Below are 22,145 nucleotides of genomic sequence, written 5' to 3' on the forward strand. Positions count from 1 at the left end.
CCACACAGCTCTGTAGGCTCAGTTCTCTTAACCAATGTATTTTATTACAACTTACTAACCGAACCGACGTCACTTATAACCCGACTAACCAAAACAATAGGAAAAAAGGACTAAAGAACGCAATAACAAAACCTTAAGGAAAGCAGTTCCGAGGAACGATTCTCCTGGCATAATCAGCAGGATTTCTTCTGCTGGAACCTGGAGTAACCAGAACCCGGAACCTCAGCAGGAACCGGAGCCCCAAGCCTTCCCCCGCAGTCAGCAACGAACAGCCAAAACTATCCCAGGTCTCCAAAAGCCCCGTTTCCAGTTCTGGGCTTATTTATATATCTCCTCCCAGAAGTCTGTTCATGGGATCTTTTCAGCTGGCACCAATCAAGCTCCTGCACGAGGTTGGTCTTCTAGTGGATTAACCTCACCTGTTCTCTCACAAGACCGTTCCGATCCCACACTTGGCATCATAAAAAACAGGTTTATCTCTCCTTCACAGCTCCAACTGTCAAGCTGCCCTGGCTCTGCTCTGCAAGCCTCCCAGCATTCTTGCTGCCAGCCTAGACCAGAACTGGGTCTAATAGGATGCTGCACCCCAATATCTGAGCCCTATAGTGAATTCTGAACCCTTCATATAAAAGATAGGCAGCCTAACTTGTTAGCTTGGAATACAAGCCTCCTAGGATAAAAAAATGCAGGGCAAAAGACATCCAACACCCTAATTCCAATTTCTTTTGGTCTCATTCTCAAAATAAATTATTTACAAAAAAAAAAAAAAAGACTAAACACCAATCACAACCATAGATGTATCCCCTAAAAAGAGCAATTTAAATAATATCCAATATTGAAAGCACAGATTCATGAAGATAAGCAAAGGAAATGGTTGATGGGTATGGAAATGCGAGGAAATGGACAAAGGAACTGAGGACAATGTAGGCATGGTGACACACACCTTTAATCCCAGCACTCTGGAAGAAGAGACAGGTGAATAGCTGAGAGTTCTAGGCCAGCCTAGGCTACAAAGGGAGTCCAGGACAGCCAAGCTTAGTTATGAAGTATAAATAAAAATAATTTTTTTGTCTTTTTGTTTAATCATTAGAATTTGTAGTGAAGAAGGGTATTGAGGGATGGAGAGGAGACACTTGAGTCAGAACTCAAGACAGTGGGGAGAGAAAAAGTAAATTAAATCAGCAAGTGGAGGAGTTGGGGAGAGCCCACTTTAAACCTCTCTCAATCTCTGGCTCCAGGTAGAGCTGGTTTTCACTGACCGGATCTGCTCTGCTTTTCTTTTTCTTTTCTTTTTTCTTTTTCTTTTTCTCTTTCTGTCTTTCTCTTTCTTTCTTTCTTTCTTTCTTTCTTTCTTTCTTTCTTTCTTTTTCTAGGCAGGGTTTTTTTTTGTGTGTAGATTTGGCTGTCCTAAACTCGCCCTGTAGACCTGGCAGGCCGTAACTCGCAGAGATCTGCCTGCCTTTGCCTGCATGCGCCACCACTGCCTGGCCCTGTGTTTCATGACCACCACGACACCTTTGCCATTGGCCTCGGGCTCCACTCCCACAGTCTTGGCAGTGAATTAGCCCATAGTAGTGGAAGGAACTGTGGCCTTCAGATTATTAGGCTTGGTGACGAGCGTCTGCTTATTCCTCTTGGTCAGGAAACTGGAGCACTTCCCAGGGACCATCCATTGCAGATTAGAGGACATTTCGGCAGCTCTTCTCCCTATGGTCTACCTTAACGTTTAATAAGACTTTCGTAAGGCTATTATAGAGTTCAAACCAACATATTATTTGCTTAAAATTTTCCATTTTAATCATGAAAATCTATCAAAAGTAATTTATAACTGAGCTGAGATGATTTTGAGTCACAAATGGCTCTAAATGGTATTCTTTGTATACCCAATATATTATTAGTCAGGGTTCTATGGAATAACAGAACTGATAGAATCAATTTCTCTATTTATAAAAAGAGGCTGTGGACCAGCTCGTTGAACAATGGCCATCTACCCTGGCAATGTCCAAGAATCCAGTAGGTCCTCACTGCAGGAGCCTCGATGTCACAGTGCAACTTCAGTATAGGCTGGAATCCCAAAGAAGTAGGCACTAATGCCAGTGAAGGAATGGACTTGCTACAAAGGTGAGAGCAAGCAAAGAAAGAGTAAAAGCTTCATTCTTCTATGTTTTATATGGACTTTCCAGCACAAGGTGTAGCCCAGATTAGGGTTTTTTATTTCAAAACAACTGGATTAAAGGGTGTCTGCGCCCCCCTCTCCATCAAGATCCAGATTAAGGGCATTTCTTCCTACCTCCAAGTTGTGGATTACATGTAGATCTTCCCACTTCTCATTAACAGGGGGGGGCAGGGGCGGGGTTAGGGTTAGGCCCTCTCAGGTGTGTCCCTCCATTTTTGGGTTATAGTTAATTCCAGATGTAATAATGTTGACAACCAAAAAGAACCATCATACCATCACAGTTCCATCCCAGGTCAACTTGACACACAGTCCATCTTTTTATGCCATCATTAATTTCACAAATGAAAACAATAACCAGGTCATAATAATGCCTAACTATGATGTAACTAACTATTCCAAGTCCAAGGAAAACACATTATATACCAAACCAGACCCTAATTATGCCTAATGTGATATAAGTATCTTTTGTACAACGGTAAGCTCATTATAATGTTAGAATAGGTTGCAATGTCCTCGGGGGACATTATTTTGGTATCTCAAATTTAAACATGATAACCATTAATATTCTCTTACTTGATTTACCTCACCTAAAGAAGAAATTAAGGAAAGAAAGCACAAATATCTGTACAAACACATTGTTAACAAAATATAACAGGAACACTCATATCACTTATAAAACTCCTTTCTGTAACTGGTCATATAGCTTTAGCTGGTACTATAACTACCTTCCCCTAACATCCTTTCTGTTTTCCTCCACCCTTGGCCATAACCTCAGCAGATCTCAGTGCTTTTACTAGAGGAGTGAGTCATATGTTCACTCCTGAGAGGTCTGTGCCTTTTGTCATCCCTCTGGATTAAGCTGTTGTAGGTTCCCACTGCCTTTAATCACAAGGCATTGTAGTAGCAAGGAATGCACTAAATCACTAAATGCACTCAACTTATGGGTTGCAAACCCTTTGGGGATCTAAAGGCCCTGTCACAGGAATTGCCTAAGACCATCTGCATACCAGATATTTACATGACAAATCATAACAGTAGCAATATTGCCCTTATGAAGTAGCAGTGAAAATGATTTTATGCTTGAGGATCACCACAACCTGAGGTTCTTGTTCAATGAACTGCTTGTTTTAGCTCCCGGTTGGAGCGCTCACCTCTCTGGAACTATAACTTTCTGGCCAGCAGAACTTAAGGTCACAGGAAGAGAGAGCAAAGCATTCCCTAAGGGGTCACCAGTAGTATAGTGATTAGGACAATTCCCTTTTCCACCCCTTAAATCCTGGACCCATGGATCCTGGTTATGAGATAAACCATTCCATATATTGGATGCTGACTCAAAGGATATACAGCCTTCTGGAGGACCCTGCTCCAGCTCTCCAGCTGCCTGTCACCTAATTTGCTTTGCAATGGTATCTTCAAAAGAACATTCCATCTTTCTATCAGATCAGCTGATTCAGGATGCCAAGGAACATAGCAATACCAGTGGAATCCATGATAGTGGTCCCACTATCTCTTTTCTCTGTTTTGAAGTGAGTTCCTTGGTCAGGAGCAACACTGTGTGGAATACTATTGCAGGGGATAAGGCATTCTGCACATCCATGGATGATGGTTATGGCAGAAGCAATTATGTACATGAAAGTTACTATGTAAACATCTGCCACTATGGCCACTTTATTCATGGGACCATTGGAAAATGACAGGAATGGCTGGGGAAAGAGGCTGACTGCTCACAGAATGAATCATTCTATCTATTTCATTATTGAATTCTTCCTCTGCAGAAGTCACCTTTTTAAGAGCATTTACATGTGACATAAATATCTTTACATCCTTTAAACATTTGGAGAAATATATCTATGTATTTCTTCCCATCTGTGGTTTTCTTTGATGAGCTTTTGGGAGCTTTTGTAGGGGGAGCCTTTCTAGATTCCTTATTGAGGTGGGATTTGAGTGCCTATAGATTCAACCCATTCCCTGTTCTTTGTATCTACTGTATTGTGTTTGAAATCGACCAGTCAGCTTCCTTCCTGTGCTGTCATGCTCTCACCATTACTCCTAAATCATATAAGATACATTAGTAGCAAGTGCTATTCAATGCTAAGCTATTTTGCTAGCTTGGTATATTTATATTTTTAACTTTGTTGTTTCTGGTTTTGATTTTGAAGACAAAGTTTCTCTGTGTAGCCCTGATATGTAGACCAGACAGGGCTTGTTCTTAGAGATCCACCTGACTCTGCTCCAGAGTACTGGGATTAGATGCGGGTCAGCATGCCTGGCTTGTTTTGTTCATTATTAGCTGATATATGTAGAATATATGTTTTTGTACATGCCAACCATGTGTTGGGCTTCATCTACATCTTGAATTTTGAAATTTTGCAGAAAGTATATTCTATTTCTCAGAATAGTACATATTAATTACATTAATACTACCTGGGCCTTCTGAATCATTGGATTGCAGATTTGTGACATTCTTCCTATCTGTTGTGTTTGTTCTGAAAAAATTTTTAAATATTTAATTTATCATGTATACAGTGCTCTGCCTGCATGTTCACCCGCAGGCCAGAAGACATCAGATCACATTATAGGTGATTGTGAGTCACCATGTGGTTGCTAGGAATTGAACTCAGGACCTCTGGAAGAATAGTCAGTGTTCTTAATCTGTTAAGGATTTTTTGAATGAAGATGAGTATTTTACCTGTATGCATAAATATGTATATCATGTGTGCCTCCTCTTCACTGTAGTCAGAAGATGGCCTCAGAACTCTCAAACTTTGAGGATAATTGTGAGCCCCATGTAAAGACTAGCAATTGACCCCAATTATTTGCAAGACCATCAAGAGCTCTTAACTGGTGAGACATCTCTCCTGCCCTATGCTGCTTATTTATGATCAACATATTGCTAGTATTTTCATCTGTCTATTTGTAGCTGTTTAAACATGCATTTTCTTTTAGTAAGATCTTACTAGTGTTACAGTTTAATCTGGGGCACTTCAAGTTTATAGGATGAATACAGAACTGGAGTGAATGTATAATTCTTAATAGGAACTTCAGTAAAGAGTTCTCTTTTCTGTTTGTTTGATTTTTGCAGGGGAGTCAGACTCAATATGTACCTCTTGCTGTTCTGGAACTCATTGTGTAGACTAGGCTGGCACCAAGCTCAATGAAATAAACCTGCCTCTGCCTCCTGAGTGCTGGGATTAAGGGAATGAGTGAATACACCAAGCTTGCTCATCATTTTTTGTTATTAGTAATTGTTCATACAGTTTCTCTGATGTGTTTCTCTCTCTCTTCCCCCTTCTCTGTGAATTGGCATTTATCTTGCAAGGCTCTATCCTATTCAAAGGGCTCAGAAATGATAGAGGTGAACCTCATTATTCAGTTTCCTTCTAAAATGACTTGGTGATTACATTAGAACTTCTGTGTCAGGAAATAAGTCATGGAAGCACTAGAATTATATGAATATATTGTAAATGAATATACATTTGCAGCATTATAAGTTTCATGCTTTCTGTTATACCATGTATAGGATATTTAAGGTTACAGTGACCTATGATGATGTGCATGTGAACTTCACTGAGGAAGAGTGGGCTTTGCCGGATCTTTCCTAGAAGAGTCTCTACAAAGATGTGATGCTGGAGACCTACAGGAACCTCACTGTTATAGGTAAGACTTTTTTAAAACAAAGAGACAACTGTTTCTTTGTTATTGATGCTCTTCTGTAATTTTAATTGAGGACAAGGAAGAATGAGGTGAATTAATCAGGTTCACTGAAGATAGTAAGTTAAAATTTGCCTAATTTCCATATTTTCTGGTATTATGTTTTAGGCTACAATTAGGAAGACCATAATATTGAAGAACATTCTCAGAGTTCTAGAAGACATGAAGGTAATTTTCATCTGCAAGCTGATAAGAAAATGCTTATGAAGAAATTATAATGTGTCCTGAAAGTTTTAAAGAAAAGCAATGGTGTAAACAAGCAGTGCTTTAAGTGTACTGATAATTATTAAATTCTCACAAAACCATGTACCTCAATATCAGGTATCTGATTTGTGTTTGCAAGGCATTCCCCACTTTGGCACAGAGCAATAGGACCTTTTCTATATAATTCTCACACTCAACATCTGCATTCATTTCTCACTAAGACACTGGCTCATTTTTATTGTAAATAGTTATTTTAGGTCAGGGACTGTTAATAGTCCCATAAGCACATACTATATCTGCATTATAAACACAAAGACAACTAAGTCAGAAGGACCACACTAAAAGAAAAAAAATATTTTAAAATTTATTTACATTCGGATCGAAGCATCCTCTTTCAGTCTGTTCCCCCCATGCCGCCCCCCCCCCCAGTCCCATGTCCCATACAATCCTCCCCATATCCTCAGAAAAGACTCTGAGAAAAGGAGGCCTCTCATGGATAGCAACCCAACCTGGTATATCAAGTTGCAGTAGGACTAGGCATATCCTTTCCCAAAGTGGCTAGCCAAGAAGTCCAGGTAGGGGAACAAGATCCAAAGGCAGGTAACAGAGTCAGATATAGCTCCTAGCTTTCACTGCTAGGGTCTCATGTATGCTATTATGTGATTTAGTCTTTTGGGTCCCTATGGGCCCAGATTAATTGATTCTGTATGTTTTCTTGTGGTGTTCTTGACCTCTCTGGCTCCTTCAATGCTTTGTACCCCTCTTCCATAGAATTCCCAAGCTTTGCCCAGTGTTTGGCTGTGGGTCTCTGCAGCCATGCCAGGCACCTTTCTGGAATATCATTAATAATGTCGGGAGTGGTCTTGCTCTTACAAGCATGGGTCTCAAGTTTGGCCAGTCATTGGCTGGCTGTTACTTTAATCTCTGCTCCATCTTTACCCTTACAAATCTTGTTAGCAGATTTGTGGGTCTAAGGTTTTGTGGTTGGGTTGGTGGCCCAGTCCCTCCATTGGAAGTCTTTTCTGGTCATAGGAAATGGCCATTTCAGGCTCCATTTCCCCCACTGTTAGGAGTCCTAGCCAGGATCACCTCATAGATTCCTGGGATACTCCATTTTCCTAGGTTTCTAGCTTGTCCCCCACAAACCCCATTCCAGTTCTCTCTCCTCTGGCCCCTCCACTTTATCTCTCCTGCTCCCCTCCTCCAACCCTGTTCCCTCCCTCCACTCCTATGTCTGCCTTATTTCCCCTGCTCAGTGAGATTCAAGCATCCCCCGTGGCCCTCGTTACTTAGCTTCCTTTGGTTCTGTGGATTGTAGCATGGTTATCATACCTGTCTCCTTTGCTGGAAGTAAGAATTATCTTGAGTTACTTGCTTAGCATCATAACAATCAAGGTGTAAAACATTTTGTTCCAATTGTTTTGATAAGCAAAACAAAATTTACTTAATGTAGGAGTGCCTACTAACACGTGTCTTTGTGTACCATGTTTGTGTAGCACCTGCAGAAACCAGAAAAGGGTATCAGATCCTCTAGAACTGGAGTTACAGAACATTGTGAGCAACCATGTAAGTGTTGAGAATTGAACCTGGATATTCTGGAACTATGTATGTTCCTAGTATGTTCCTAATGCTCTTAACTAGGGAGAGATGTCTCCAGCTCCCACTTAGAACATTCATCCCCAGTCCAATTTAGATTACATATTTCTTTCCATTCCAGCATAGCAAACTATTTTCCTACTATTCCACAAAGGCAGAAAAATGTCATTTTAGCAAGTTTTCTTCTAAAGTCATTCAAATATCAAGTTACATATGCACACCAATTGCTTGTACTCCAGTGTGGAAATCAGCTCTGTTCTCAACCCACTTCCCCAACTCACCTGTCCAGAGTATTCTCCTAGATAAAGGCACAAGAAAACTATCTTAGGGCTATCATTTACTGTAATAAAACAATACACCCAAGTCAACTTAGGAAGCATTTAGTCAGGGGTTTGCTTACAGCTTCCAAAGATACCATCATCACCAAAAGGGAGTATGTGTCAGGTAGGCATGGTGCTGGAGAACCTGAGATCTGCATCATGATCCACAGGTACCTTCTGAAACCTCAGACTCCACCTATGGTGACATATCTGCATCTAATTGTCTAAATCATACAGAACTTTAAATAAGATATTCATAAATATTAATCAATAACTGGCAGGTTACATTTCCTTGTGTGTGATCACTTTCATTTAAAAAGCACAAAACCCAGTGGATTTTCTTTTTTTCGTTTTTCGAGACAGGGTTTCTCTGTGTAGTCTTGGCTGTCTTGGACTCGCTTTGTAGACCAGGCTGGCCTCCAACTGCCTCCCAAGTGCTGGGATTAAAGGTGTGCGCCACCACCGCCTGGTTCCAGTGGATTTTCATAGGTAACTAAACTTAAATATTTGTTATTAGATCCTTCCTCTCCTTGAGGTCAATGATAGAATTCTAAATGAGAAGTCAATTAAATTTAAACAGTAATCCTCAATTAATGAATTGTGGCTGTGTCAGTCATGGGGTCTTCTAACTTTAAAAAATCCACAGATAGGCAGCATTATCCTCAAGACACAGGTAATTCGGAAGTGGGACAGGTTAACTGGCTTTTCTAACTTCACAAGGGTGGAGAAAACTCCCGTACAGATGGTGCCCCACCCACTTATAACACAGGGCACCTCCTTCACACATAGCTGAGCTGTCTGTTTCTGCTCATAAGCTGCAAATCAAGTTCAAATTCATATTTTGAGCTCAGTTATTCTTGGTCTCAACACCTCATGAAAACATATCTGATGTCAGGAATTTAAAATTAACATTTGTGTAAAAACTTATGTACTCATAATGTACGTGCTTTACTTAATGTTGAAAAAAAAAATCAAACACAAATAGCCACCCCTCCAATGCTTTAAATTGCCTGTTCATTGATAATAAAAATGAGAGGTCAGGACAGTATGGTATTCAGAATCGTTAATTTATTAATTCAAAGTTCACCAGTTTTAACTTTGAATTTTGTAGAAATTAGGTTTTATAAAATTAAAAGTAGATAAAGGGGTGTTGGGGTTTTGGATATAATTCTCTTCTAAGCCTGCTTAAATCTAAAATTTCTGTGATTATTAATAAGCTATGTCTTATTAAAATGAAAGTATTGTATGGAATATTAGTTATAGCTTATTTTGTTTAGACAACTAGTCAAATGGCAAACTTCTGAAAAACACGTATTAAAGGTAGCAGTTATGCAATGATGTTTTTAGTTACTTTATTTTAGAAAAACAAAGGTTTCCAATTGATGTCATAAGGCAGAGTATCACAATTCGACAAGTTAACAGTAATACACTTTCAAAAACCTTTATAGCTTAGTCCAAACTAGAAAATGTATTATTTCTACAATTAATTATTGTTTTTTCTCATTCTTGGGGCTCAGGCACATTCAGAAAAAATATATATTTATAAAAAGAAAATGGCAAATTCAGTCCTGCCACTTAAGTCTAAACAGTCCACACTTAACAATTTCTGTGTAAGAATAGGTGAGTGGTTTCTCCCCTACCCCCGTTCATCTCATCATGAACCACTGATGAAAATATTATTACTTTTCTTTTCTCCCTCAAAATAGGGTTTCTCTGTGTAGCCTCACTCTGAAGATCAGGCTGACCTTGAACTTACATGTATTGGCCGGACTCTGCCTCCGAGTGCTGGAAAATATTATTTTCTTAAAATAAAGAGCTACCAAGTCAAAATATTAGAAACATCATGAGCAATAAAACTGGGTAAAAACAAACAACACACACAATTGCTTCAGCTCTTCAAGAGACTTTTCCATTACTTTTACTCATTTGGCATCTTTTACATGAGTTCTAAACCAGGTTCCAAAAGTCCTCTGAGTAAGGAAGAAATCAAAACCTCTAGACCTAGTAAATCTCAAACAAATTTCAAACAATAGAAACTACAAAATATTGGTAAACACAACAAAGAGGAATTTCAGGGCAGAGGTGCTGGGGTTGCTGGGCTAAACATGCACATTCTCTGAAATACTCTTAAATGTTGTTGAGCACCAATGAGCTACGATTTTGAATTTCAGAAATCAGATCTTTACACATGAAAAAAAAAAAGGCAGAATCCCACTTTCCTGAAAGGATTCTGTTGTTGGTTTTTAGCCATGGGAATTAGAGTATCAATCATTTACTACATTATGAAGAGGGGTGCCTTGATTCTAAAGTATGTTCTCCTGATAAGCATACAGTATTCAGAATGATAACACACTCAAGAGAAAAGCACATGAATGAACAAATTTTAGTTTTGTTTTGTTTTTATGTGAGCAACCTGACAATGCAAATAAAAATGTCCTTAAGAATAAACAAGTAAAAAAGAGTTCAATACAAAAAACTTTACTTACAATCCACATACACATTTTGTTTTATCCGATGCACATTTTAAAAGTATAAATAGACTATGAGGATCAGTATAAAGTTGTTTTGCAGCAGAGAACCAAAGGACTCATTCGTAAAGAAAAATATTGCCGAAAACAAAGAATTATCTTTGCACTTCTGTTCATTGATGCAAAGCTGTGCTTTAGTTATTCTTTTTTTCTTACTAAGAACTTATTTACAAGGGATGATTGACAAGACAAAATACATACATAGTTGACAGTGATGAACAATACTAAAATATACTGGTGGGACTTCCCTTGTCTCTCTCCTTACCATACAGGATCATAAATGAGGAATCTCTATGCACTTCAGGTCTTTTCTCCTATAAAAAGGCTTGACCATTGGGCCCACTACCATGAACCTTCCTAAAGAATCATCTTTATTCTTTGGAGGAGCTTACTTTTCACAGTAACTTTTTTTTGAGCCAGGGTTTCTCTGTGTAGCCTTGGCTGTGCTGGACTCCTTTGTAGACCAGGCTGGCTCCGAACTCAGCGATCCTCCTCCCTCTGCCGCCCAAGTGCTGGGATTAAGGGCGTGCGCCACTATGCACAGCTCACAATAACTTTTAACAGTGCGTATCTCCAGTTTCCATTAGAGAATATTCTTTTATTTCCTAAAAATTCCCTGTGACTACATATTTATAACATTATCAATAAAGTTAATGATGATTAAATGTTAAAAATGGATGCTTTTGACTATGAAAAGGAACACTTGGACACAGACTATGATTAGCAATTCCCTAGCTCCAGACACACGTGTTTAAGTTCAGTGCTGATTAGTATTGCATCTGAGATCAGAAGCTCCCCTGGCAACCAAAGCAGAAGCCCCAAGAAATGTCACTGTTGGAACTACACACGATGTCTGTAAATGCACAGTGGATCCTTTTAACAAACCCTAAAGTAGTCAAAGAACAGAATCTAAACATTACCTAATAAAAAATCAGAAATTAGCTAAAACGAAGGCCTCAAAATTAACAAACTGATCTGTAGTAAACATATTATCACAAAATACCTACTGTTAGGCATGACTGCATTCTGATAAAACATGAGAGGTCGTGACTGTCATGGAGGCAAAGGTGAGGGGCTAGAGAAGAGAACTCTCTCTATCCATGATATCTGAGTTTAACATGTTGATTGTATCACTGATATATTATAGTCTCCCACAATAGAGGTGTGGCAGTAAATTTTAAATTATTAGTTTACATATCATAAAATGTAATTTGTATTTCTTATGAAAACATTCTTAATTAATAGAAATATTGTAAGTAATATCAAGCTATAAAATAAAAATGAAACAAAACAAAATACCAGGCTGCTTTGGCTAAAAGTGAGATGGCCTCTCTTTCCTGCAGTAGTGGACAGTGTGCTCTGCTAAACAGCACAGCTTCAGCCCCCACTCCACACATATCTTGGTCATTTTGTAAAGGTCAATTACAAGATCCTTCTCCTACTTCATGGTACCATATGCCCGTATCGTAATAATGCAGTGGAGTTTAAGTAAAAAAGTAACATTTCTCCTTTAAAAACAACTAGTAAAATAAAATCATTATGCTATATATAAAATCACTACTTTTAAACTTAGAACTTTAAATTTGATAGATGGAAAAATTACCAGTTTCTCTTAAAATGTCTAAATTTTAAAGATTTCATCTGTTTATATAAACTTTATCCAAAATATAGGAGAATTGGTATAGTAGGTGAAAGTATTATTTCTCTTTGCAAAACACACATCTTCCACCTTAATGGTCAAGTTAAAATTCTGCCAAAGTTTCTTAACTTTGCCATAGAACACACACATAGACAGGTGTACAGACACTGGGCATCTGAACAATAGTTGACAGAACGATTTGACTTTGTTCTGGACAAACTCTTCATCTCTTTGCTCCAAACAGCTTCCATTTATGGAAGGATTACTTTAATTCATGCAGTTGTTAGCAAAATACAAAGAACATGTTCTCTTCTGTAAATAGATCATGATTAAATATCTAAATTCAATAAATACTCTTTAATAATTTGAAATCTTATCAAATATTTTCTTTCTGTGAAGTCTCAATCTTTCTTCTTTTCTAATACATCCTTGGGCTCTTGCACCGCAGGCACTAGAGACCCTCCACTGCTGGACTCCTGCTCTTTGTTCTCTTCTATCTGTTCTTGGTTTTCCATTTCGCTTTTGGACACTTCATATCGCTCTTCTATATAGCCTCCATCTGTGTCAGCTGTATAGATTCCACAGCACATGATACTGATGACACCCAGCGGCAGGCCAAAGAGAAAGCAGCCCATAAGTGGAGAGCTCTTGAATATAGACTGTGGGGAGAGAATTCAGTTGCACTTCAATGGAATTCTGACATAAAAAACATGATGTAAATTTAAAGCCACACAACTTTTCTCTCACTGTTACTGAACTCAGTTGCAATGAATAACTGTCAATACCTGAGCAGTATCTACCATGTTAAAGGCTCAATAAATAAAGCCCGATGTGGTGGTTCACATCTTTAATCCCAACACTCAGGAGTCAGAGGCAGGTGGATCTCTGTGAGTTCGAGGCCAGCCAGGTCTACAAAGAGGAGTCCAGGACAGCGAGGACTACAAGTGAAATCTTGACTCGAAAAATAAAAACAAACAAAAAGACTCCATAAACAAAAATTCTATGCTCATATATGCACATGTAAGTGTGCATGTGTGCAGAAATGGCTACAGGCAACAGGATAAGCAATCAAATAGTCTGATTATCAAGACCCTTCTTTTTCTCTTATCGCCTATAAATATCTCTTAGATGATTATTATCTATGTGTTAAACTCTAGGAAGTTGCTTGTGGGTTCTTTCTGGTAAAGAGTTAATATTCATGCTCATACACACACACACATACTTAAAGATTTATGTGTGTATGTCTGTGTGTGTAGGTGCCTGGAGGCCAGAGGTATCAGATCTCCTGTAGCTGGAGTCATGGGAGGTTATGAGCTGGGAACTGAACTTAGGTCCTTTGTAAAAAGTACCAGCTCTTAACTACAGAGCCATCTATTTACAGCCCTATACATACTCTCTTCACATGACATTCTAATATCTGAGTCATCTGGTTGTTAGTAAAGCTTTATTAATTTACTACTTCCTCTTATGTTATGTGCTATTTCCTCAGTTACGTGAATTGGTTTTACCACTAAGATTTATTTCATGGGTTGGGTCTGTTACTCTAAAAGAATACAGAGAACAAAAGGTAATTTTGGTTGATTCACAGAATAAGAGGTGGAAGTTTGAGGATGAGTGAGAAAGAAGCAGAACACGACAATGTATGACTACTGACTCTAGCCCTAGAAAGCCTCAGCAATATTTAAAAGCCAGTAAGGAAAGTACTTCAGATGGGTGAGGTCTTCTGGTGAGTATCACTGGAAAAGGGAAAGGAAGTGCTCAGAACTGATGGCTGTTGTGACACTGTGTAGTGGACTGAAGACTGTTGAGAGGATGTGTGGTCCTGAGTGAAAGTGAGGGCAGCTGTCAGACAAAATACAAAGAGGACAAACCATTTAGGTGGAAACAGGATAGTGATAAACAGAAGGATGTTATGTATGGATAATTCAGATTACCCAAATTTATTCCTTACCAATAAGGCCACATTTTCATGGTTGCCTTTGCCTCAACAAATGAAAAGTGGCATGGAGCAAGACAGTTGGGATGAACAAATGAACTGTTAGAGAATTAATTCACATTTTAATTCTACAATTTAAGCCTGCCATATAAAGAAATAAAGTATTAAAGAAAGAAGGCAAGTTGAAAGAAACAGAGAGCAGACTGACAATGCCAAAATTTTCAGTTATTGAAGATACTAAATTAACTGCCAGAACTTACCACAATTGTAGATTTGGCATCAAATACTATTCTTTTTAATCTCTGCAAAATGCTATCACCTCCTTGGGCCTTTAATTTAATAAGAATAAGACAAGTTATACACATATTAGTAGTTCGTTATGTTACGTACATAAAAATATAGCTAGAAGTAAAAATATTGATTCAAAAAATATTATACCCTAGTCCCCAAAAATCATGTTAAATATTTATACCACTTATATATTCACGTTAAATATATATATTCCTACTTATCATGTTAACGTACTCTAAACAATTCATTCTTCCTTTACTTATAATCCTTGTGGCTTGCTGGAAGGTGGCCCACCCTCCCTAGGCTTGCACAAGCTCTGAGTTTCTCTGGCTGCTTAGCTACAGTGTGGCCAAAGACTTTCTTACTAAGTAGGAACATCTTCATGCAGATGGAGCTCAACAGATAGTGCTGAGATGAGTGCAGAGAAAAGTTCCTGGGGATATCAAACCTTGGCATCTAGCTACCCCAGAAGTCTGGACCATTCTTTGAATTGCTAAGCTATAGGACCAATGACATATCTGTTACAAGAGTCTGGTCAGGTTTCACTAACTCACAAACAAAAGGGCTCTCACTACTATAACTCAGTTTCTTTCAATCAAAACAACACTTCAACACAGTAACATATTGCTACTATGTGACTCAGGGAGCTTCCCAAAGTCTGTGTAAAACTGAAAAAACATGTAAAAAACAAAACAATAATTAAATTATCACTGAAGCAACAAAGACTCATTCTGACTTTTTTTTAAATTACTGAATTAAGATATGTTTTCACGACTGTTCAATGAGTTGCAGCCTAGTTTGAGAAATACTACAATAAGAATTACAGTAACAAAAAGAATAGAAAAAGGAAAAAATAAGATCACATAGTCTTTATGACAATTCTTTCACATGATTATTTTTAGAACTCTTTGCTGGAGCTCTGGTTCTCAATACATTTCTTTTTTTTCTTTCTTTCTTTCTTTTTTTTTTTTTTTAAGATTTATTTATTTATTATGTATACAGTGTTCTGTCTGCATGTACACCTTCAGGCCAGAAGAGGGCATCACATCACACTACATTATGGATGGCTGTGAGCCACCATGTGATTGCTGGGAATTGAACTCAGGACCTTTGGAAGAGCAGGTGGTGCTCTTACCCACTGAGCCATCTCTCCAGCCCCTCAATACATTTCTTGATGGTTTAAAAAACTGGTTTTCATAGTCTGGCTAACTTAATTCAGTTGTCCTTAATTCAACTGACTCCAAAGGGTCATGCCAGGAAAATTCTCTAAAAAAGCATTATTCCGGGTCACAAACCTCCTAATATCTCTACCAGCTCTAGAGGCCAAGAATACTTTCCCCATCACTGTGATAGGCAACAGTGTCCCAAATAACTCTTTGAGGGACATTTGCCCCTGTGAGGCTCTAATAGGCTGACTGAATGAGGCAGGAGAAAGCAGTGGGTGGAAGCTGATTCCCTCTTCCCTCCAAGCAATGAATACCTACTCTTTTCAGGATCTAAGGTAAAGAACTGCTAGTTTCTCTTGTGCCTCTTTCCCTTCATCCCTCTGAAATGGATCTGAAACACTTACTGGTACTGTACCATCCAAAATGCTGTTAATGAACTGGACCATGTCACTGGCATCCTTAATATGTCGATCTAGCAAAAAGTACTGTTGGTTAGAAGTATTCAGTACAACTATGGTTGGGACTGTCAACTCACTAGAAAAAAAATAAAAATTTATATTAAGCACAGCAATAATAAATACTCTAGCACTCAATTACATCTAAGTAGCTATAGTTAGAGAAGAAAAGAGATTTTTAATATCTTTACCTCTGTGGTTTACAGGAAGCTTTCAAAGTTTGTATAAACTTTACCATTAATCAAGATTGCATGAAAATATTCTAAAAACCAACACCTAAGTGATTAAAAGTGCTGTGCAAAGTATACATTTCTGCACAGTACTATACAGAATACTAATAACGTTTAACTCTACCTCAGATGGTACTCAGAAACCCCAACAGGCAAGAGAGTGGTCTCTGGAACCACACTGTTTGAATCTGGAGCTTTCTCTTAACACTGCAGCATGTTAGTCAAGAACTTTAGCTTCTTACATGTAAAGCTTTTTTCTTATAAAATATGGAAACCAATAGTACCTAACTTGCTACACAATTACATGAGAAAATTCAAGCTAACCCTTCAGAATGGTTCCTTGTATACACTGAGTAAACATACATGTTAAATAAACACTATTGTGAATTCTCTGTAGTCTCCTGTCACTCTACCCAACAAGAGGACACATATATTTTCCAATGTACTTAAACATTCACCAGGCAGGTCACACCTTGGCACTTAAGCCCTGCTGTCATGGCTTGAATATGAAATGGCCTGGAAAGGCTCGTGTGTGAAGGCCCCCAGCTGGTGACATCATCTTTGTAGGCAGAGGAGTCTTCTACAGTTAAGCTGGCTAGATCTATCAAGTCACTGGTAACATGACACTGAAGGTTTCTCCTGCTTCCTTTTCTCTTCCTCTACTTTTACTTCTTAGTCACCTAAGGTGAGGAGTATCAGCCATACAATTCCTGCTGCCACGATGATCTGCCTCATTCAGACTGAAAGCAGCAGAACCCACCAACACTGACTGAGACTTACATACCAAAATAAATTTTACCTCCTTTAAACCGTTTCCCTCAGGTATTTGTCAAAGACAAAAAAACTAAAACACACCCTTCAAACCTAACAACTTAAGCTGACTATGATGTTGTGACTGTAATTTGAGCTAAGATCTTACAACTGACTAAACTACGAATTAAATGCTTACCTACTGCTAGATACTATCATCGTGGATTATGATGTTAGTTATTGGAGCAAAAGTGCTGCGGAATGCTGCAAACATTTAAAAAATGAATCTATCAACTTAAATGGTCTTATCAAAGTCCCTATCATATACTGAAAAAAAAAATGAATTTCCATTATAGGGTTATACAGAATATCTTTCCTCTTAGGTTTATACAAGATCAACTTTACAACTTCTATACACAATAATTGTTCTATGAGCAATAGGAAATTTATAAACAATTGTTTTCCTTTCTTTTCTTTTTCTTTTTCTTTTTTTTTTAAACATTATTAAAACTTTAGTGCCATTTGGGAAACAATGTGGAAGAGGGATGGAAGTGGAAATGGGAAAAAAACATAAACTCTAAAGAATGGGGAGTTGTGCTGCAAAAAGATGAGTGCTGTACATAACACAGCTGCTGCAACTATGAACTCACTGAACATGTGGTTCTCTGTGTAAGCCCTGCATGAGACTGGGTCTGTCAGCATTTCATCATGCACAAGGAAGGGGCCTACGAGGTCCTGTCTCTTCCTGTGTGATTACTGGTAGTTAGTAGCTTTCGGGTCAGGAGGTTATAATTTTCTTCAGTGAAGTTACCAATAACCTATCACACACTTATGCAAACAACTCAGACTTATTGGGCAGAAGTGTTTCAGAGAAAGATGTGGGGGAGAAAGGGAGGGAAAGATGGTTAAAAAATATCTAAAATTTATTCTACACTTGCATGAATCTGTCAGTGAAATTTTATTTATTTATTTATTTATTTATTTTCTCAAGATGGTTTCTCTATGTAGCTTGGACTTACTTTGTAGACCAGACGGGCTTTGAACTCACAGCAATCCACCTGCCTCTGCCTCCGACTACCACACCTGGCGTGAAATTTTAAAATTTAAAGAATATCCTCTAACTAGATAGGACTCATAGTGGAGGGATGGGAACACCAGCCCACCCATAAAAACTTCGACCCCAAATTTACCCTGCCTACAAGATGTGCAGGGATAAAGACAGAGCAGACACTGAAGGAAAGTCCAACTACAGCTTCGTACCACCCCATGGGAGAGAGCCAACCCCTGACACTATTAACAATATTCTGCTATGTTTGCAGACAGAAGCCTAGCATAGGTGTCCTCTGAGAGGCTCCACTGAGCAGTGGATTGAAATGGGATGTAAAGAAAATTAAGAAAAAAAAAAAAAAGAACAAAGAAAAAATACTGTCAATTACTTCAAGCATCTTCGATTATTGCATGTGGAAGTCAGACAACTCTCAGGATTGGGCCTCTTCTGACACCTTGTGGCATATGGGGATCAAACTCAAGTTGTCAGGCCTATGAGGAAGTGGCTCTACTCAGTGAACAACCTTACCAGCCCACAATAACTTATTAAAATATGTATTATAAAAACTATAAATTTACCTATTATAGAATGATTTGAAAATGTTATTATGTTGAAGTGGGAGACAATCTTTATAGTAAAGAATAAAATTAAATCTTAATAAATTCAAAATACAGGATTTATAAAATAAAATCAGACATTTATTGGGGGGATGTCAGCATCAGAAAATGACAGAAAGTGCTTTTTGGTATGTTTTTTCCAGCTAATTAAGTCGCTCTCCATCTCTCAAAATTAGTAATATCAAAGTGGAAAAACCATCAATACTTTACTTACTCCATCAGCAAGGTGTTTATATAGTCATTTCCATCCATATGGCCAAACTGAAAATCTCTGTAAGACACAAGCAACAACAAAGAGAAAGAAGAGAAAGAGCACACTATTGGATTAAGAGAAAAAAGGTACACACCACAAACTAGAACTTGTAAGCACATAAACTTCCAACACTGAACATGGAACCCCTGACATTTACACCAGAGTGTTTTCTACTCAGTTTTGATAAGCAAATACACAACCAACAAACTGGACATTTCACCTCACTATACATGTTTAAAAGACAGGCAATGAAATGTGCTGCAAGTAAAATACATTTAAAGAAAGTGAGCCAGGTGTGGTGGCACACGCCTTTAATCCTAGCACTCAGGGAGGCAGAGGCAGGTGGATCTCTGTGAGTTCAAGGCAAGCCTGGTCTACAAGGAGAGTTGCACATAGCGAGGACCATTACACAGAGAAACCTTGTCTCAAAAAACCAAAAAAGAAAATAAAAAAAAAGTGGATTTACTGTGAAATAGGATCACTCAGAAGAGGTCAGCTACCATGTACCATGAGAATTGCACAATGAACTTTTAGTAGATTTTATACAAAGAAAATAATGAATCCTCGAGGTTTCTCTTGCTGTTTTGGTAGCAGCAACAAACATAAAAAAATGAAATACAGCAAAAATTCTTATTCCTAAGTAACTTTTTACATTTCATTAGTATTTTGAGTTTTTTTTTTTACAATCACTTTCCTGGCATGTGAGTGTTCATTTAAATTGTTTCAAATTTGCAAATTTATGTGAATATTCTTCTACCATAAAACATGTGTCAAACACTCTCAAGAAGTAGGAATGGGATGAATTATAAATGACTGGGTGCAGCAGCTTCTCCAACTTTTAAGATGTGGCATAGATATGTCCTCATGCTGACTGGAAGCTCCAGGTCAATTAATTCTTGATTTACCTTTCAAAGTATGAGATATGATCTCTCTTATCTGAAATGCTGGGGCCCAGAAGTGTTTGACATTTCTGAGTTTTCATGGTTTGGATTTGCGTACAATGAGCTCCCTAGGGCAGGGACCCAAATGTTCAGTACAGAACTCATGCAGAGTCTTTGGTTGGTGCTTCAGTCTCCAGGCTGGCGCTGTCAGTTGGCTCTGTTGGTCTTCTTGGGGTGCTCCTGTCACCTCCAGGTCCTTTTCCCCTTCCCCCTTTTCCACAAGAATTCCTGTACATTGCCTTGTGTTTGGCTGCGACTGTTTCTAACTGCTACTGGGTGGAGCCTCTCAGAAGACAACTATGCTAGGCTCCTGCCTGCAAGCAAATCTTTAGATAAGAATATCTTTAATAGTGTCAGGGCTGGCTCTCTCCCATGGGTGGGTCTTAGGCTGAGCCAAGCACTGGTTGGACATTCCTTCAATCTCTGCTCTAACTTTATCCCTGCACATCTCTCCCTACACAGACGTAGCTGATGGGCAGCTCAGGCTTTCTGTGGGTCCACTAGTAAGAGGAGTGGGGGCTCTCTCTGACATGGACTCTGTTGGCTGTTGTTTGATCATTTCCCCCTGGTGGGACAACCTTAGCAGGCCACAGGGGAAGAAGACACACTTAGTCCTGATGTGATTTGATGAGCTGGGATAGAAGGGAAGGAGGTTCCCCTTTTTTGAGGAAGAGGGGATGGGGGAGGGAGGAGGGGGAGGGAGCGTGGGCCTGTGAGGAGAGGAGGGATGGGGCTATGACAGGATATAAAGTGAATTAAAAAAAATACAGAACTCATTTTTCCCTCCTCATATATACCTTATACACATACCATGAAGGAAGTATCACAATTCTTTAACATGACTTTGTGTTCTGACCACTATCATGGGAAGGCAGGTGTGGAATTTTCCACTTAGTGCTGTGTCAGAGCCCATGCATTTAGACCTTAGAGCATCTAAGATGCCAGCCTTAAATTTTTGAGATTAGGGATCTTAACTACTTTTAATTTACTTCACTGATAAACCGAATTAAACAGTGACAAACTTTCAAACAAAGTCAACTTTTCAGAAAACATGCACATACCTATGGAAGTGGTCTCTGAAATCTCTAGCAACTTCTTGAACAATTGACTTTAATCTGTAGAAGAATAAATACATAAATATGTCACCTCTTCAATTAAAAGGTTTAACTATCCCATTACAACATCTGTTGCAAGACACTCTATGTAGACTACACAAAGCTGGCATGGCATTTGAAGCTTAAATTTGTTTCAAAGCAACTATACTTGGTATGCTCAAGTGATGTGTTTTTCTCATCAATGACTACAATAGCCACAAGCTTTCCTGAAATTAAGAATAGTATCTTTCATTTCCTTGAATTGAGAAAGACATAACTCACATAACCCATACTTGTCAAATATTACTTCTGATACCAGACTATGTTTCTAGATTCCAATCATCATTTACGCATTGGTGGTTCAGTGGTAGAATTCTCACTTGCCAATCATTATTTACACATTACATAAAATTAAGCCAACATATTTGCAGCCCAGACCAGTAAATTAGTCAACTTCAAATGATACATTTCTTCTACCTCTAGGAGGTAAATATTAATAATTTTATTTTAATTTCTCTAAAATTATTTTATGCAAACCAACAACGTAATGAAATATTTTGTCAAAAGCTACACCATAAAGAAGACATTGCCAGATGTGGTGGTACATGCCTTTATCCCAGCACTCAGGAAGGCAGAGGCAAATGGATCAATGTTAGAGGCCAGCCTGGTCTACAATGTGAATCCAGGATAGCTACGGCTACACAGGGAAACACTGTTTTGAAAAAGCAGCAGCAGCAACAACAACAACAACAACAACAACAACAACAACAACAACAACAAAGACATTGATTTAAAAACATTTACTAAAAATTGCTAATAAGCCCTAGTAGTTTATAACACTAAGGAAATTATTTTTGCATAGCCATTTCCTCTGTTACAATTTCACCAGTGATGGCATATAGAATCAAATTGAGTGACACTACTTTTGAAGTATAAGTAAAACAGTAAGTTATATGCCTACTGACAATGTTCGGGAGGGTAGAACAATGTAATAACAGTAGTGTTCGGGGTGCTGACGTGGGTTATGTTCTCAGCACTGTACCAAGCAGGGAGAATAAAAGTGAGATACCACTCTCTAATACTTATGTAACTGAACATAAGCAAACTCCCATTTATTTTAGGAAAGCAAGTTTTTCTGACTTATAAGGAAAAATTAAATGAATTTATATACATAAACATACTTGAGTATA

The 22,145-nt window shown here is 38.3% G+C and overlaps 1 protein-coding gene across 1 annotated transcript in view; it reads right to left on the minus strand.

Annotated features, from left to right (window-relative positions):
* Positions 1–9,894: 9,894 nt before the first annotated feature.
* Positions 9,895–22,145, minus strand: part of LOC311591764 (protein disulfide-isomerase TMX3-like) — a 33,809-nt gene continuing 21,558 nt past the window's right edge. The window contains exons 11-16 of the mRNA XM_084803407.1: positions 21,125–21,182; positions 20,923–20,976; positions 18,882–18,938; positions 15,972–16,101; positions 14,371–14,439; positions 9,895–12,833 (exon numbers count right to left, since the gene is read on the minus strand). Coding sequence (XP_084659533.1) covers positions 12,576–12,833; positions 14,371–14,439; positions 15,972–16,101; positions 18,882–18,938; positions 20,923–20,976; positions 21,125–21,182 — 626 coding nt within the window. The 3' untranslated portion in view covers positions 9,895–12,575. The remainder of the gene's footprint in view (positions 12,834–14,370; positions 14,440–15,971; positions 16,102–18,881; positions 18,939–20,922; positions 20,977–21,124; positions 21,183–22,145) is intronic.

This window comes from Acomys minous (assembly GCF_964271855.1).
Source record: "Acomys minous genome assembly, contig: scaffold_33, whole genome shotgun sequence".
Taxonomy (NCBI): Eukaryota; Metazoa; Chordata; class Mammalia; order Rodentia; family Muridae; genus Acomys; species Acomys minous.